General features: G+C 42.4%; 2 protein-coding genes across 2 annotated transcripts in view; one reads left to right on the forward strand and one right to left on the reverse strand.

The window, feature by feature from the left end:
• The window catches only part of LOC131678355 (uncharacterized), a 152,612-nt gene extending 138,562 nt beyond the window's left edge, over positions 1-14,050 (forward strand). The window contains exon 8 of the mRNA XM_058958429.1: positions 13,855-14,050. The gene's annotated coding sequence lies outside the window, so the exon portion shown is untranslated. The remainder of the gene's footprint in view (positions 1-13,854) is intronic.
• On the reverse strand, positions 732-4,721 carry LOC131678501 (uncharacterized). The gene is made up of 3 exons (XM_058958694.1): positions 4,509-4,721; positions 3,251-4,410; positions 732-3,138 (listed from the first exon to the last, which is right to left on the reverse strand). Exons 1-3 carry the CDS (start codon positions 4,719-4,721, stop codon positions 732-734), a joined length of 3,780 nt encoding a protein of 1,259 aa, XP_058814677.1.
• Positions 14,051-16,313: the final 2,263 nt, after the last annotated feature.

Here is a 16,313-nt window from a genome sequence, read left to right on the forward strand (position 1 = left end):
TTTTTTCGCTACCTTTACGGCCGCCTCCCACAAACCGCCAAAGTGGGGGGCTTTAGGGGGTGTCAAGTGCCAGGTAATTCCTTCTGCGGTGCAGGCAGAAGATATTTCTTCCTGCGGGGAACGATTTTGAAGCATGGTAAACAGTGCAGATAGTTCATTCTCAGCCCCTTCAAAATTCTTCCCGTTATCTGAATGAATGTGCGCGGGCCGGCCACGCCGGGCAATAAATCTTCGCAACGAACATAAGAAGCCTTGGGTGGACAAATCGCTAACCAATTCTAGGTGGACTGCTTTGGTCGCGAAGCACACGAAGAGGCACAGGTAGGCTTTAGCAGGTGCGGCACGTTTGTGAATTGGTCCAAGGTACAATGGACCCGCATAATCCACACCTGTGACACTGAATGGACGACTGGGTATTACTCTTGGGGCTGGCAGTTGACCAATTTGCTGCTGGGCATGTACCGGATTGAGGCGTGTGCAACGAAAACAATTTCTGACGACGCTGCGTATTAGTTTGCGGCCTCTCGGGGGCCAGAATTCCTCTCGAATCGTTGTCAGCAGCAGACGCCCGCCGCCGTGGAATAGTTTCCGGTGAAAATGTTCGACGATGAGGCGAGTTAGCGGATGATTGGTAGGAATTAAAGCGGGGTGCTTTGCTTGGTAGGGTAATTGCGACAGATTCAAACGACCTCCCACTCTCAACACTCTCTCTGGGTCTATAAATGGGCTCATCAAGTGAAGGGGGAACGCTTCGAAACTGAATTGCCTTCCTCCAATTGTTTTATTTCTGCATCGTCGTGTTGAGCCAAACGAATAAGAAGCGTTTTGGATTTTGTTAGTTCGTCGACGGTAAGTGATCGGTCGATGGGAGTCGGTGGGGGCTGCGTGCGAACTTTGGCTCGGGTATTGGTGACGAATTTGATGCAATATCCTATGATGCGAAGAAGGCGATTGTACGATGACCATTGTAGAAACCAGGGGTGCACTGTAGGTGTTACTTGAGCGACAACGACGGTTGTTTTTATTTCCAGTTCTTCTTGTGGGACACCTGGGGGTATCGAATTGGCCGAATTTTGCAGGGAACGTGTTAACCAACTAGGACCGTTAGTCCACAAATAGCTTTTGAGGAAATCTTCGACAGACATACCGCGCGAAACCAGGTCAGCTGGATTTTCTCCTCCAGGAACGTGTTTCCATTGGCATCCGTGTGTGTACTGCTGGATTTCTGACACTCTGTTGGCAACGAACGTGGGCCATACGTTTGGTGGAGATCGTAGCCACTGTAGAGTGACAGCTGAGTCGGACCAAAAATAGGAAGCAGCTACGGTGACGTCGATGGCCTTTTTAATGTGGGTGTGCAGATGAGCAGCTAGCACGGCAGCACACAGTTCCAGCCGAGCGATGCTGATTCGTTTAAGTGGGGCGACGCGTGACTTCGAAGCCAAAAGCTGGATCCTCACTCTTCGTCGTCCATCTTCACAGCGAGCGTACGTACATGCACCGTATGCGGATTGGGAAGCATCTGCAAAGATGTGCAGCTGAATAGATGAGCCGGGTAATAAGGCATACCTGTCTACACGGTGCTCCGAAATCTTTGCCAGTTCTCGATGGTAGCTTTCCCATTTGGACTTGATGGGTTCTGGTACAGGATCATCCCAGCCGCAGGATAGAAGCCACAGTTCCTGCATCAAAATTTTCGCTCGGACGACGACAGGGGCGATTAATCCAAGAGGGTCGACTAGTCGTGCTATGTCGGAGAGAATCGTCCGCTTTGTCGGGTGTTCGTCGCTGTGTCGAATCTGTGAGTCGAAACGAAGAAAATCAGTTTCGGGCTCCCAACTAATTCCCAATGCCTTAATGGTTTCATTTGGACAAAAGTGCAAAGCAGATTGCATACCAATCTGATCATCGGTGAGACCTTGCAGAACTTCGAGCCGGTTAGAGGTCCATTTGCGTAGTGCAAATCCTCCTTTCTCTAACAATTCACCGAGCTCTATGCGAAGTTGGATCGCCTCTTCTACGGTTTGAGCTCCACCAATAAAATCGTCCACGTAGAAACCCTTTTTAAGTGCTGGGCCGGCTGCAGTGAATGTTCGACCTTCATCTTCTGCCAGTTGCTGGAGAGTTCGTGTTGCTAGGTAAGCAGATGGACCGAGACCATACGTAACAGTGAGTAGTTCGTATGTCTGGACTGGAGACTGGTCTGAAAATCGCCAAAGGATGCGCTGCAAATAAGAATCGTTGGAGTGAACAAGTACCTGTCGGTACATTTTAGCTATGTCACCGACCAGGGCGATTGGAAAGGTACGAAACCGCAAGATGATGGTCAAAAGATCGTCTTGTACCACAGGACCCACGCAAAGAGCTTCGTTTAGAGAGAAGCCGGTAGAAGTTTTGGCCGAGCCGTCAAATACGACCCGAACCTTGGTCGTTGTACTTGCTTCCTTAATTACGGGGTGGTGGGGCAGATAGTAGGCTTGAGAGTGGTGTTCGTCGTCCGCTTCGACCAGTCGCATATAGCCGAGGGAGAGGTACTCTCGCATAAACAAATGGTATTCATCTTTTAGGTTTGGGTCTCGTTCCAAACGCCTTTCAAGTAGTCCGAAACGGCGTTGTGCAGTGCTCTTCGACTCTCCTAGCATAACGTTAAAGTCTGGTTTACGGGGATACCGAACGATGTATCGTCCAGTAGGATCACGGGATACGGTTGATTGAAACAACGATTCACAGTGCCTTTCTTCAACAGAGTAGTTGTCCTTGGTAGTCAGCTCTTCAGTTTTCCAGAAACGCTCTAGACTGTCCTCCAAAGAAATCATCGAAACAACCATAGAGGTGGGTGACGTCACTTGTATAGGGGAATTTTGGTTTGTCGACCCAGCAACAATCCAGCCGAAGACACTGTCCACCAGTAGAGGAAGGTTTCGGCCTAGCTGCAGGCGTGCAGCACTCGGGAAGAACGAGTAGAAATGTTTGGCACCTAGCACCATGTCGATTGGCTGACTCTCGTTGAAAGACGGATCTGCAAGAAATAAGTCCTTCGGAATGTGCCATTCTTTTGTTGATATGGTTTGCGATGGAAGGTTCACCGTTACTTTGTCCATCACCAGAAAGTCGACGCTGCACGAAAAATCACCCTTTCTAGAAAAAACATGAGCAAAAACGGATTCACGTGCCGGCTTTGAAAGCTTGCCGGCCCCTTGTACTGTGACGTTCACATTCTGCCTTCGAAGGCGAAGAATATGAGCCATACGATCTGTGATGAGGTTCGGTTGCGATGCGCTGTTGAGAAGCGCGCGCTAGATGCTCTTCACCGTACGCATCGATCACCTTGACGATCACGGTGAGAAGGAACACGTTCTCACGGTACTGCTGGACAGTGGCACTGACTTCAGTTTGCGGGATGCTCTCAGTAGCAGCAACTGTTGATTGCGCAGACGGTTGTGCTGCAGAAGACCCAGTGGGCTGCGAAGAAGTCGAAGCGGTTGTAGCTGGAACGGTATATGTACCCTCATTGTTGAATCGACTGGAACCGTCGGGCTGCTCAGAGTGGAGAAGAGTGTGATGGCGACGACTGCACTTACGGCAGTTGAAATTGGATGGACAATTGCGGGCAATGTGATCACCTTTCATACAGTTATGACACAGACGTTTCGATTTCACAAACTGCTGACGTTCACTCGGCGAAAGTCGGTTAAAACGCTGACATCTCATCAGTAAATGGGACTGGCTGCAGAGGACACATTTCTCACCAGAATGTGTTACTGGTGAACTCGCTGTGGAGGCACAAGAAGAGAGACGAAGCTGTGAATGGAATGTTCTCTTCGACGAATGAGCTGGCTGACCAGTAGCGGAATGCGAATCAGCAGTTTGATGGTTGACTGAGATCGATTCCAGTACTCGAGTTCTTCGTTGCAAAAAATCTATGAGACAAGTGTAATCCGGATTGTCGACGGTAGATGCATGGTCTTCCCATGCCTTCAAAGAGTCATCGTGCAGACGCGTGCATAGCAGATGCTCCAAAATGGTACTCCAGGCGTCGGTTGGTTCTCCCAGTTGTCGAAGAATCTTGGTGTGACGTTCAAATTCGTCCACCAACCCGTGAAGCGCAGCAGCAGACTCCTTCTTCATCCTCGAAATGTCTAACAGTGCCTGCAAGTGACGCTTCTTCAGCAAATAATCGTTGGAATACCTGCTTTCTAAAGTTTGCCAAGCTAAAGAATAGTTTGCAGAGCTGATACCGATCGATTCAATCAACTGAGCAGCTTCCCCCTTGACAGCTGCCCTCAAATAGTGGAATTTCTGAATATCCGGGACCTCAGAGTTTGAATGAATCAATGCCAAGAAAGTATCGTGGAATGCAAGCCATTGCATGTAATCACCATCGAACTCAGGCAACGAAATTGTTGGCAGCTTGATGCCAGAGAGAGTGGAGGATACACAAGAGGGTTGAGGGCTCCGATCGTTAGGAAGAGGAGACAATTTTGAAATAAGACATGCTTTTATTTTACCTTACCATCTTCGTTGGTTTCGTTGTCCTCCAGTTCCGCTTGAACGGTCTCCAAATTATTCCAAATTCCGTTCAGGTACTCCAACCTCAAAGGTACCTGCGATTCGTCACGAAGAGCGTCGTACTCCACAGCAAAAACCTCTGCCCGACCCAGAGCAGCAAGCAGTGTAGCTCTCCGTGACAACAACTGGCTTCTATTGTCGACCTCCGCCATCTCGAATAGCGGGAATCAGGAACGTGACCAACAAGGAACAGTAGAACGACCTGCACAATGAAAGACCACAGTAGACCCACAGGAGAGGTGGTAAATACTTGGAAAGAGGCTCACCTTTTCCAAGGCAAGTATGTGCCTTGTATATTTATTCAGCCAACAGGAACAGTACAGTACCGTCCGCACTGGTAGGTGAGATGATGATCCGAAACAGTGCTCAAAAAACCGGCGAAAACTCACAGGAATATCCAGTTAGCAGCAACAGCAAATAATTCGGTTCTGCAAGATGAAATCACGTTGAAAACCACGGCTAGGAACGCCACGGAAGTGTGAAGATGCCACTGCAGCAACAGTACAGCTCAGCAGGCGGATTCACCACGGCTAGGGACGCCACAGTGAACAATGGTCCTATTCTAATCCAGATCGTTGAACAATGGCGCTTTGTGGCCAACACTATGGAGATTTGTGGCCAGCACAATGCCAATCCCGCGATCAATTGAAGCGATTGTTGATCCGGAACAATACGAATCGCGCATGCAATAAAGAAAAGGAAATCTAAAGGGCACCTGCGATACCCGCAACACAGATTGGACAGGTAATTACCTTGTATTCAATTAAATCGAGCCTTAGATTTAATTTTGGTAGCAGCATGCGATGATCCAAAACTTTACTTCCCTTGGTCAAGGGAATCAAAATGGCGACGTCCAGTGACAGGCTCCGCACGTGGTCCGAAACAGATCCTGGTCACGGCACCAAAATTATGATGGCGCTTACCGAGACCCTACGTTGTGTCCTTTTTGTTCCTCGCCAGAATCTGTCCGGCGTCGTGATGGCGGTAACTGGGCTAATCGCCCTAACTGCAGTGCAATGCAACTCACCGGCGAGAAGATGCAACAGCGACGGTAGGAAGCAACAGCAAACAGCAGCAACAGAGCAGAAGCGGATAACAGCGGGCAACACAAAACGTTAAATCACACACGTTCTAACAAAAGGAAACTTTATTCCGTTCTGAACTTTCACTTTACTTGATAATTGTACAACTAGTAATAAACATAGAAATTTTGCTGATCTTGTTCGCATGCAGGTTTAATTTAGACTGTCTGATGATCCCGACCGATCGATGCACGAAGGCGATGATCGCAAACCGGGTTGCCAGAAGGGCTATAGAAACTGGCATAACTCTACGGCCGTTAGCACCATTAGCATGTGAAACGCAATGCTGCGTATTACGGTTGCCAACATTTCAGTACGGTACAACAGCACCTTTAATCACAGTTCCACTTCGCGAACACTAGGGCGGATTGGGCGGTATTTAAAACAGATGGTCATTGCATGGTACCAAATATTCACCTTTGGCTGCTTAGTTTCAAACATCGTGAAATAAACGATCGATACCGCACCGATGAAAGTAATGGCACTTTATTATTCACACTGGCTTGGGACGACTTTTATTGTTCGATTCCTTTGATTGCTTACAGCACTGCCTCGATACATGTAGACAGCAGATTGTAGGTAGAAACGTTCGTTTGATTAACGGCTTTGTTTGCAAGTAGAGCAACTGATTAGGTACTGGTATTGACTTTGAAGTGATTCCATAATCACCAGCTCGAGAGAGCGCTCAATGAAGTTATTCCACGATAATTGTTGATGATTCACTATTTTCCTTTCTATGGAATGAATTTCCAGTTTGACGAAAAATGCGACTAGCAAGAGATCTCAAAAAGAAGCAGAACCACCAAAACGTTAATGTGTCTTCTCAGAGGTACCAAATGGAATTCTTCGGGTCTCGGATTGAAAGACGATTTAAACTGAGAAGAAGCTCTGGTAATCATCGTTTCATCGATATTGATAGCGACCAGACTTTGGTCCACAACTGGAATCGGTTCGATTTGTTCGGATGTGAAATTTCCTTGCCAACGGACTACAGGCCATTTTATATGCTAGGTACATATGCACGCCTCTTTCTCTTTTCAATTCCCAAAGGAAACTGAAAACAAAAATAACTCTTGAGAGATTAAAAAAAAACCATCGGAAGGTACAATTGGGAGATTCGAGTGTATTAAGTTTTGTTTGTCGTACTCCGATTGAAGATGAGAATGCTTTGCAGTTATGGTTGCGGTCGGTTGTAACTGCGATCTGGAGCAGAGTGAATAAGGCGAAGACTCAATTAATAGAAACAAATGAAACTTACAGGAGAAAAACCAGGACAAATCAAGCATTTTCCTCGACTTCCCAGGACACCAGGACAGTCAATGCAAAACAAGGACATGTCCTGGGAAACCGGGACGTAGGGTCACTCTAACCAACGGTAAAGATGTTGATTCATGTGTATCTTTCATGAAGTTCAACTCGACAGCGGAATAATGAGCGAAATAAGTTTGTTTATAAAAATCTCATTAGCCCTTTTGAAGAATTGACATTGATTTATAATCAAGGAAACCGAAATTTGCGAAGAATATTTCAACAGCTTCGGTTTATTGAAAAGGAAGAAAAAAATATGTCCCGATTTTGTCAATATTTCCGTTATGACAGCCTAAAATTTACCAAGGAGTGGATAAAAACGGGTCTTCACTGTATTGCATGATGGAAATCTCGAAAGGTGAGCATAGTAAACGATCATATCGGAAGGAACAAAAAGAGAGATGACAGCTGTAGATTGCTGAAATCTGTTGCTTAATCTTATTATATTTGCTTGAAGGAAAGTTGGTAAATTTATCTTAATTTTTCGTGGGATTGAAGATCAAAATGATAATACCATAGGAAAACGACTTTTAACGTCCATAATTTCCTCCGAGGACGTCATTTACCTAAAGTTAACGATTTTGGCATAATTTGTCGCCTTGTCGGTCGCATGATTTAGGCAAAAAACATTGGGCAGTGTACTGCCCATAAAAGCTATGGATTTTTGTCGAAAATGAGTTATCTGTTGGATTGTATTCTGTATCACAAATAAATCACAATTCACAACTAAAATTACCAGGTTTGTTTAGAAAATATCGAAAAAAAATACCAAAACAGGTTTGTCCCATCCATAAGGCTCAATGAAAATGTAAATCTTGAACAGCGTTTTTCTCGGCTTGCTATTTTCAATATGGGACTTTTATGCTTTTACGGGCAGTGCAGTTTCCGCCATCTCTGCCACCTGGTGCTCAACTACTTCCATGAAACCCTGACCATAGGCCCTCAATCATTCATCACCTTTCTCGGGAAACGCACACTTCTTGTTCCAGTTTTTGTATGCGTCCGATCGGTTGCCACAGTCTTACTCGCGTGATGGCACAGCTGGTAATTTGGGTCGACAGTGAAGGATTAGAATACGATTTGACAGGTACTGACGCAGGGGGCTACCACCAAGTGATTTTTCGGTGTGTTATTTGGTACTATGATTGTGATATCGATCCTAATAATGCTCTAGCGGCATGAACGTCTGCCTATTATTGAGAATGCGTATAATATCCGAAAGCAATAACAAAGTCTTTGTTATTGATCAACTATCGAAAATTATATGGTTAAAAAAGGGCATTTAGCCTACCGGCAGTAGCGCTAGTGCACTGAGTGCACGCTGCTTTGAAAAGCTGGCGAAATCGTCTTAGAGCATCAGCGGCTGCTCGCTCAGTAGGCCATATGCGCGACTTCTGCTTGAAAAGCAGAAATTTTATTTTTTTACTCCTATGCACATTCTCGCGTTAGCAAATTCTTCCACAACAACCGATGGCTTATGATATGCCTTTCTCCTGTGTAGCTAAGGCTAAGCTATACGTAGAACGTATTCAGCGGAGCATCATTTATTAAGAAAATACAGGGGCGGTAATTAACAAGGTTCAGGCTAAAAATTCTATGGGTGAAAGTTCGCGTCGACGTACCTACGCTTGGGTAGAAGAATGATTTGAAAGCAGAAATAGGTTCTAGTTGTGTTCAATAAATAAGTAACTTTTACGAGAGCGATAATTTAATTAACTGTTTATATACAGCACGCAGTTCGTTATCGTTAAGATAACGTGGTGCTTAATTCAACTTGCCTCCCACTTACTCTGGTGTTAAAATAAGCCAGGCTAGAGTTTAAGAATCATAGCCTGTAACCTTATTTACGAATATTAAAGCTAACATTTTTTACATCATTTCACCATGGCAGGGGAATGTCCTCCTTTCATTTGTATTAGCCGCGAATTGATGACATATATGAGGACGGGGGATGAGGATTTGTCATAAAGATGAAGAAAAAAGGTGAGAACGTGACTGGATTCACTAACCAAACAATCGTTCGTAAAAACCTCACCAACAACAATGTGCGACCGTCACTACCAAGACAGGACATCAATCTCTTCAGTGGTTGAAGTTCTTGTCGTCAACCGACGAGAGCAAATAAACACGGATCTGCCAGTGTTGCGTCATTTAGAGTTATTCTGGACATAAGCTTCAACGTTTCCCCCCCCCCCCTTGATTGACGATACAGAAACCCGATGGTGCTTATTACCATCTTCTGAGGTCGAAAACACATTAATCATGGACTAAGAGCGGGCAATCATTAGCTGGCGCCTGTTTTTGCAGGCTCATTTCTCACGCCCTTCGACACCTCAAGTGCACTCTAGATGAGAGTCAAAGTGACAGCTGGTTCCGTGCGTAGCGAATGTAACAAAGGGACATGAGGTGCGCTTATAGGGTGTCTCACTAGACTGCCCAGAAAAATAATGAATTTTTGAAAACTCAATCGGCCCACCCCTGATTCGATTACTAGTCCCACCAGGAGTACTTGCACCAAAGTTGAAGCAAATCGGACAAGTCTAGCTACCGGACCAACGTGCCTGAAGTTTGTATGGGATTTTTCGACAATTTACATGGAGAAAACCCACTAACTCGCCTTTTTGCCGCTAGGTGGCACTGTATGCATCTTATTATCACTGTAAGTGAAAATAAGAAAGATAATTTAATTGTCTACAACTTTGTCGAATACTGCTAGTCAATCCGGCTTTGTTAAAAGAAGTTATTAAACTTTTAATGAAATGATGTCTGAGTCAGTTTTCCATGGGGCCTAGCAGTGCATTGTTGTGTATCAGTACTCGGTTCCCACGAACTAAACATTTTTGTGAAATAACCGTTAGATTCAGCTCAATAGTACGTTCAGAAAAGTTGTAGTAAATAATACGAGTCATGTTTTGGTTAGAAAATTTTAGTTCCAGCTGTGACCGCATAGAGGGCGCCATCACCAACTTTTCATAGACAAGAGATAGAATATCGAAAATGTTCGGAAGAATTATTGAAAAATACCTGCTCTACAACTTTGTAAAAGAAACCTAATATCTATCTCTTTCCGTTGAAAAGTTAGTGTTGGCGCCCTCTATGCGGTACAATATGGAACTAAAATTTTCTAACCAAAACATGTATTATTTACTACAACTCTTCTGAACATACTATTGAGCTAAATCTAACGGTTATTTCACAAAAATATTTAGTTCGTGGGAATCGAGTACTGATACAAAACCATGCACTGCTAGGCCCCATGGAAAACTGACTCAGACATCACTTCGTTAAAAGTTTAATAACTTCTTTTAACAAAGCCGGATTGACTAGCAGTATTCGACAAAGTTGTAGACAATTAAATTATCTTTCTTATTTTCACTTACAGTGATAATAAGAGGCATACAGTGCTACCTAGCGGCAAAAAGGCGAGTTAGTGGGTTTTCTCCATGTAAATTGTCGAAAAATCCCATACAAACTTCAGGCACGTTGGTCCGGTAGCTAGACTTGTCCGATTCGCTTCAAATTTGGAACAAGTACTCCTGGTGAGACTAGGAATCGAATCAGGGTTGGGCCGATAGGTGTCATTTTTTTCCTGTCTCTCTAGTGTCTCACATTAGCTTACATCACGGAAAAAACGCTGTAGAAAATTACCTAGTGGACCGATCCTTTTCAAACTTTCAGACAATAAAATATAACCCATTAGCAAACTTTTTGCATGTTTATTCCTTCAACTATAATACCACGACCGTACGCTCAACTCCACTTATTAGGTTCTGTACAACATCAGCTTCTTCTGTACGGAAAACCACTTTTTCTTCATGTCTTCCTCAGATTTGATCTCCTTGGGATGCTTCCGTAGTCCCTGCTTCAAAATTGTCCAGTATTTTTCGATGGGCCTTAGCTCCAGTGCATTGGGGGGTTCATGTTCTTGGATACGAAAGTTGTCTTCGTGCTACTTCAGAACAACATTTAAAGAGTGGCGCGAAGCTAGATCCGGCCAGAAGATCGAAGGTCCCCCATGTTGCCTCAACAGATGAAGCAGACGATTCTGTAGACGCTCCTTGAGGTAGATCTCCCTGTTTACAGACCAGGTAGTCACGAACGGTGCACTACGTGTGCCACATGAGCAGATCGCTTGCGAAATCATGTATTTATTGGAAAACTTTGCTTGCTCCGGAGCATCAAATATGTGCTGGACGGTGAAGAACAGTACCCCTGGAAGCTGCCGGAAGTCCACTTTGACGTAAGTCTCATCATCCTTGGTGAGACAATTAGGCTTCGTCAGCATCTGGGTGAACGGTTTCTGGGCCCGTGACTTTCCAACCGCATTTTGTCATTCGTCACGATTTGGAGCCTTCTGCACTTTGTAAGCATGGAGTCTCCTCTGGTCCTTGGTTTTCTGGTTGATTTGGACAGATTCAACTTTTTGGACCGAAGTATTGGGATTCTCCTTAAACGCTTTCACCATACGTTTGTGCTCAAGATATCGAATAGAACATCCATTTTGACCGCATTTTTCCTTATGTTCGATGCTAAGAGTTTGGTAGTAACGTCTAATCACACGACAAAAGCACGATTCCGAGTTGTTTCCGATGTCCCGATGAGAAAGTTGAGGAATTTCCAGGTGCTTACGCAAAATGAAATCACGACGTTGCTTGTCGGTTGACGCCATTTTTTCTAATTTTCGAAAAACTGTCAACAAAAAAATACAGTGTAAACAATACACTCTAAACTACTTCTGCCAAAATTTTCAAGAAAAAATACCCAATAGACTACTTTCTACAGTGTTTTTCCGTGGTGAAATTTGATTTGGGACACCCTTTAACAGAAAACTGCCAGGGGTCAAATCAGGTTGGTGGCTCCTTGTTAGGCTATCACGTTCATACTGTCTTCTGTCTTGTTTTATGTCTTTAGTCTTTAGTCTTTAGTCTTTAGTCTTTAGTCTTTAGTCTTTAGTCTTTAGTCTTTAGTCTTTAGTCTTTAGTCTTTAGTCTTTAGTCTTTAGTCTTTAGTCTTTAGTCTTTAGTCTTTAGTCTTTAGTCTTTAGTCTTTAGTCTTTAGTCTTTAGTCTTTAGTCTTTAGTCTTTAGTCTTTAGTCTTTAGTCTTTAGTCTTTAGTCTTTAGTCTTTAGTCTTTAGTCTTTAGTCTTTAGTCTTTAGTCTTTAGTCTTTAGTCTTTAGTCTTTAGTCTTTAGTCTTTAGTCTTTAGTCTTTAGTCTTTAGTCTTTAGTCTTTAGTCTTTAGTCTTTAGTCTTTAGTCTTTAGTCTTTAGTCTTTAGTCTTTAGTCTTTAGTCTTTAGTCTTTAGTCTTTAGTCTTTAGTCTTTAGTCTTTAGTCTTTAGTCTTTAGTCTTTAGTCTTTAGTCTTTAGTCTTTAGTCTTTAGTCTTTAGTCTTTAGTCTTTAGTCTTTAGTCTTTAGTCTTTAGTCTTTAGTCTTTAGTCTTTAGTCTTTAGTCTTTAGTCTTTAGTCTTTAGTCTTTAGTCTTTAGTCTTTAGTCTTTAGTCTTTAGTCTTTAGTCTTTAGTCTTTAGTCTTTAGTCTTTAGTCTTTAGTCTTTAGTCTTTAGTCTTTAGTCTTTAGTCTTTAGTCTTTAGTCTTTAGTCTTTAGTCTTTAGTCTTTAGTCTTTAGTCTTTAGTCTTTAGTCTTTAGTCTTTAGTCTTTAGTCTTTAGTCTTTAGTCTTTAGTCTTTAGTCTTTAGTCTTTAGTCTTTAGTCTTTAGTCTTTAGTCTTTAGTCTTTAGTCTTTAGTCTTTAGTCTTTAGTCTTTAGTCTTTAGTCTTTAGTCTTTAGTCTTTAGTCTTTAGTCTTTAGTCTTTAGTCTTTAGTCTTTAGTCTTTAGTCTTTAGTCTTTAGTCTTTAGTCTTTAGTCTTTAGTCTTTAGTCTTTAGTCTTTAGTCTTTAGTCTTTAGTCTTTAGTCTTTAGTCTTTAGTCTTTAGTCTTTAGTCTTTAGTCTTTAGTCTTTAGTCTTTAGTCTTTAGTCTTTAGTCTTTAGTCTTTAGTCTTTAGTCTTTAGTCTTTAGTCTTTAGTCTTTAGTCTTTAGTCTTTAGTCTTTAGTCTTTAGTCTTTAGTCTTTAGTCTTTAGTCTTTAGTCTTTAGTCTTTAGTCTTTAGTCTTTAGTCTTTAGTCTTTAGTCTTTAGTCTTTAGTCTTTAGTCTTTAGTCTTTAGTCTTTAGTCTTTAGTCTTTAGTCTTTAGTCTTTAGTCTTTAGTCTTTAGTCTTTAGTCTTTAGTCTTTAGTCTTTAGTCTTTAGTCTTTAGTCTTTAGTCTTTAGTCTTTAGTCTTTAGTCTTTAGTCTTTAGTCTTTAGTCTTTAGTCTTTAGTCTTTAGTCTTTAGTCTTTAGTCTTTAGTCTTTAGTCTTTAGTCTTTAGTCTTTAGTCTTTAGTCTTTAGTCTTTAGTCTTTAGTCTTTAGTCTTTAGTCTTTAGTCTTTAGTCTTTAGTCTTTAGTCTTTAGTCTTTAGTCTTTAGTCTTTAGTCTTTAGTCTTTAGTCTTTAGTCTTTAGTCTTTAGTCTTTAGTCTTTAGTCTTTAGTCTTTAGTGTTTAGTCTTTAGTCTTTAGTCTTTGGTCTTTGGTCTTTAGTCTTTAGTCTTTAGTCTTTAGTCTTTAGTCTTTAGTTTTTACTTAATGATCCATAATTATATTTCCTTAAATCACCCTCCAAGAAGGGTAATTAAAAACTGTATTTTCCATCACCCCTTAATTAGAGGCATTTGAATTAACCAACTCTTTGAAGTGTCCAATTAACAACCCGTGCCCTACCAGGAAGGCCTTTGTAACTCCCACTAAACTTCACCAAATTTGACAACCTATAACTGAATCGCACTTCTCCAGCCAACCGTCCGCTACAATGCTATAAATATGTAACATTTCACTAGAATTCATTGTCTCATCTTTCAGCTTCCACTAACTGTCTCTACTATGCACCGCACGGCATCTGAATAGGCCTCTAGCCGCAATTCACGACACGACTAACCGGCACGAATTGGGATTACGCTAAAGGCAACGACAGCCAAATTCAACCACCCACCACAGAGAACTGTGGGCGGACTACCAGATTCGCTACCATCCGAATTCCAGCTCGGCGGAACAAGTACGAATATGCCGCCGCTTCTAATTGTGTGCTTTCAGCTTATGATGGCTGGAAGTAGCACCGTCTGGGCCACCCCGTATGTGACATTCGAGCAGCGGCAACCCTCCGGAAGAAGTGCACACATCGGCACTTCAAAGCGCCAACAGTCGTCCTTGCCGATAATTATTGAACCCGGGAACGTTTTTTCTAACCGGGCACATCATCATTCCCCACCCTTAATACCATCACCACCACCACCACCTTCATCGTCTTCGTTCGGTGGACAACAGCAATTAAATGAAGGCCACTTTGGTCACCAACGTGAGACGGCCCATTTCCGTCAGCATCAACAAAGTGGTAACCATCCGGCACATCTGAACCAAGCCCACCAGTATTATCATCCCCAGCAGCAGCAGCAGTCACATTACCAGGAAAACTCGGCATTGGATACCATGTTGGATTCGCTGGAACAACAGCAAGGTGAGTTTATTTTATTGCAGCAGCCGGGCGCAGTCCGACAGCATTGTAGCACAGTTCGACATAATGAATTCATTGAGACTGCGAAAATGATGTTAATTATCGACGTAATTGAATTCATGACCCATTTCCAGCGAAAGGTGCCTGTCGGTATGTCACGAAATGATCACTCGAGACTGGTCGATGTATTTCATTCAATACAATTGATTCTGGGAATTTGTTGTGTTGATTCATTGCTTCATCATGGATGGTTCGTGTATTTCATTCACGAACGTCGTTGGTACCTTTATCTATATGCGTCTACTTATCTAAGAGTAGTCACATTGTAAGTGCAGAGGAGTTCTGTTGGCCGTACAGACATAATAGAAACAAACTTCATGGGCGTCTCTTATATTCCCGACACAGCCCACGAAAATTTTTGTACTTTCTCCAGACACGAAGTAACCTTGAACCAGAACACAAAAAAGTTTTGTAACAGGACTTCGACCTCAACCTTTAGTTAACAATTGAGTGCCCATTCCGAGAAAAATACGACCAGCGGATCCATGAATGATGATTTTTTTTGTTAGCTTGTTGCGTGACCAATTGACATCACCATCAAGATGATGCTAGTTCTTTTGTTTATATTGTTGCCCATGTTTGACCTTTTGAAGAAAGATAATTAATTCCGGAAACTTATCTCACATTGTCATACAGAACCGGGTATAAAAATGCACCAATACCTAATTAAGAACGCTAAAACGATTTCTGAGCCACAGCAACACACATTCAACATTGAATACTGCTACACAATTTCGTGCGAAAATAGATTCGTAATTAAATTAATCTAAAGCGGACATGAAACATTTCCAAGAAAAATACTGGTTATCTAATTTATTATCTAATCAGAATCCGACACTAACTTAGTGACAAGACTAAGCTAGCGCCCGATTAATACTATCTCCAAAAGAATTAAAATGTCCCCCAAGAAAAGCAGGGCCGGCGGAAAGCGTGGGAAGTATGGGTAGTACTACCAACTCAAAAATAACCGAGTGGGTAATTACCCACTCGAAATTTTGAACCATTTCAAAAAATTTAGATGTGGAACGCATGTATCTCGCACTACACACATTTGAAAACATCGATGTACCACAATTCCATTTGCATAAACGAACGTGATTTAATGTGAATGTAATGTAAGTGTGTGCATTGCGAAAAGGGAAAAAATCCTTACTAATGGACCCCTTACCCCATGCTTTCTACCCACTCGGGCGTAGTGTTTCGCCGCCCCTGAAGAAAAAGAGTTCAGATTAAGCTGATGAGAATCAATTAATTCGAAACTTGCACTATACCATATATCTCCTTAGTGGAGTCCGGTGCTAACTTAGCCCTGTTACTAAGTTAGTGTCGGATTCTGATGAGACGGAATCGAAACGAAAATTCCATCAATAATTTAGTTATAGATTTTTTTTCTTTAACGCGCAAATGTGGTTTTAAACAACTTTCTCCTTAGTGGAGAAAAATAGTTTTTTCAAAAAATTTCTTCACTAAAGAGAAATAAAGCATAGTTCGGTTATCTAATGTTTATGAACAGTTACAAATAGTGTGTGTTGAGAGTGATGATTAAATGTCAAAGAAATCTTGCACCAATTTCTAAAATGCATTTTTCGCAAAGAAATTAATGCAATTTTGAACGGTTGAATAACATAGCGTGCAGCGTGGGGAGCTGACTTGCATAAACGTATCTACACAGTTAGATTGACACCTTAATTTCCTTTCCTACGCTTAAAATCACGGCTAGGCCGAGCAAGCTATTGGGGGGAAATTGTTC

Source organism: Topomyia yanbarensis, chromosome 2, assembly GCF_030247195.1.
Source record: "Topomyia yanbarensis strain Yona2022 chromosome 2, ASM3024719v1, whole genome shotgun sequence".
NCBI classification, from domain to species: Eukaryota; Metazoa; Arthropoda; class Insecta; order Diptera; family Culicidae; genus Topomyia; species Topomyia yanbarensis.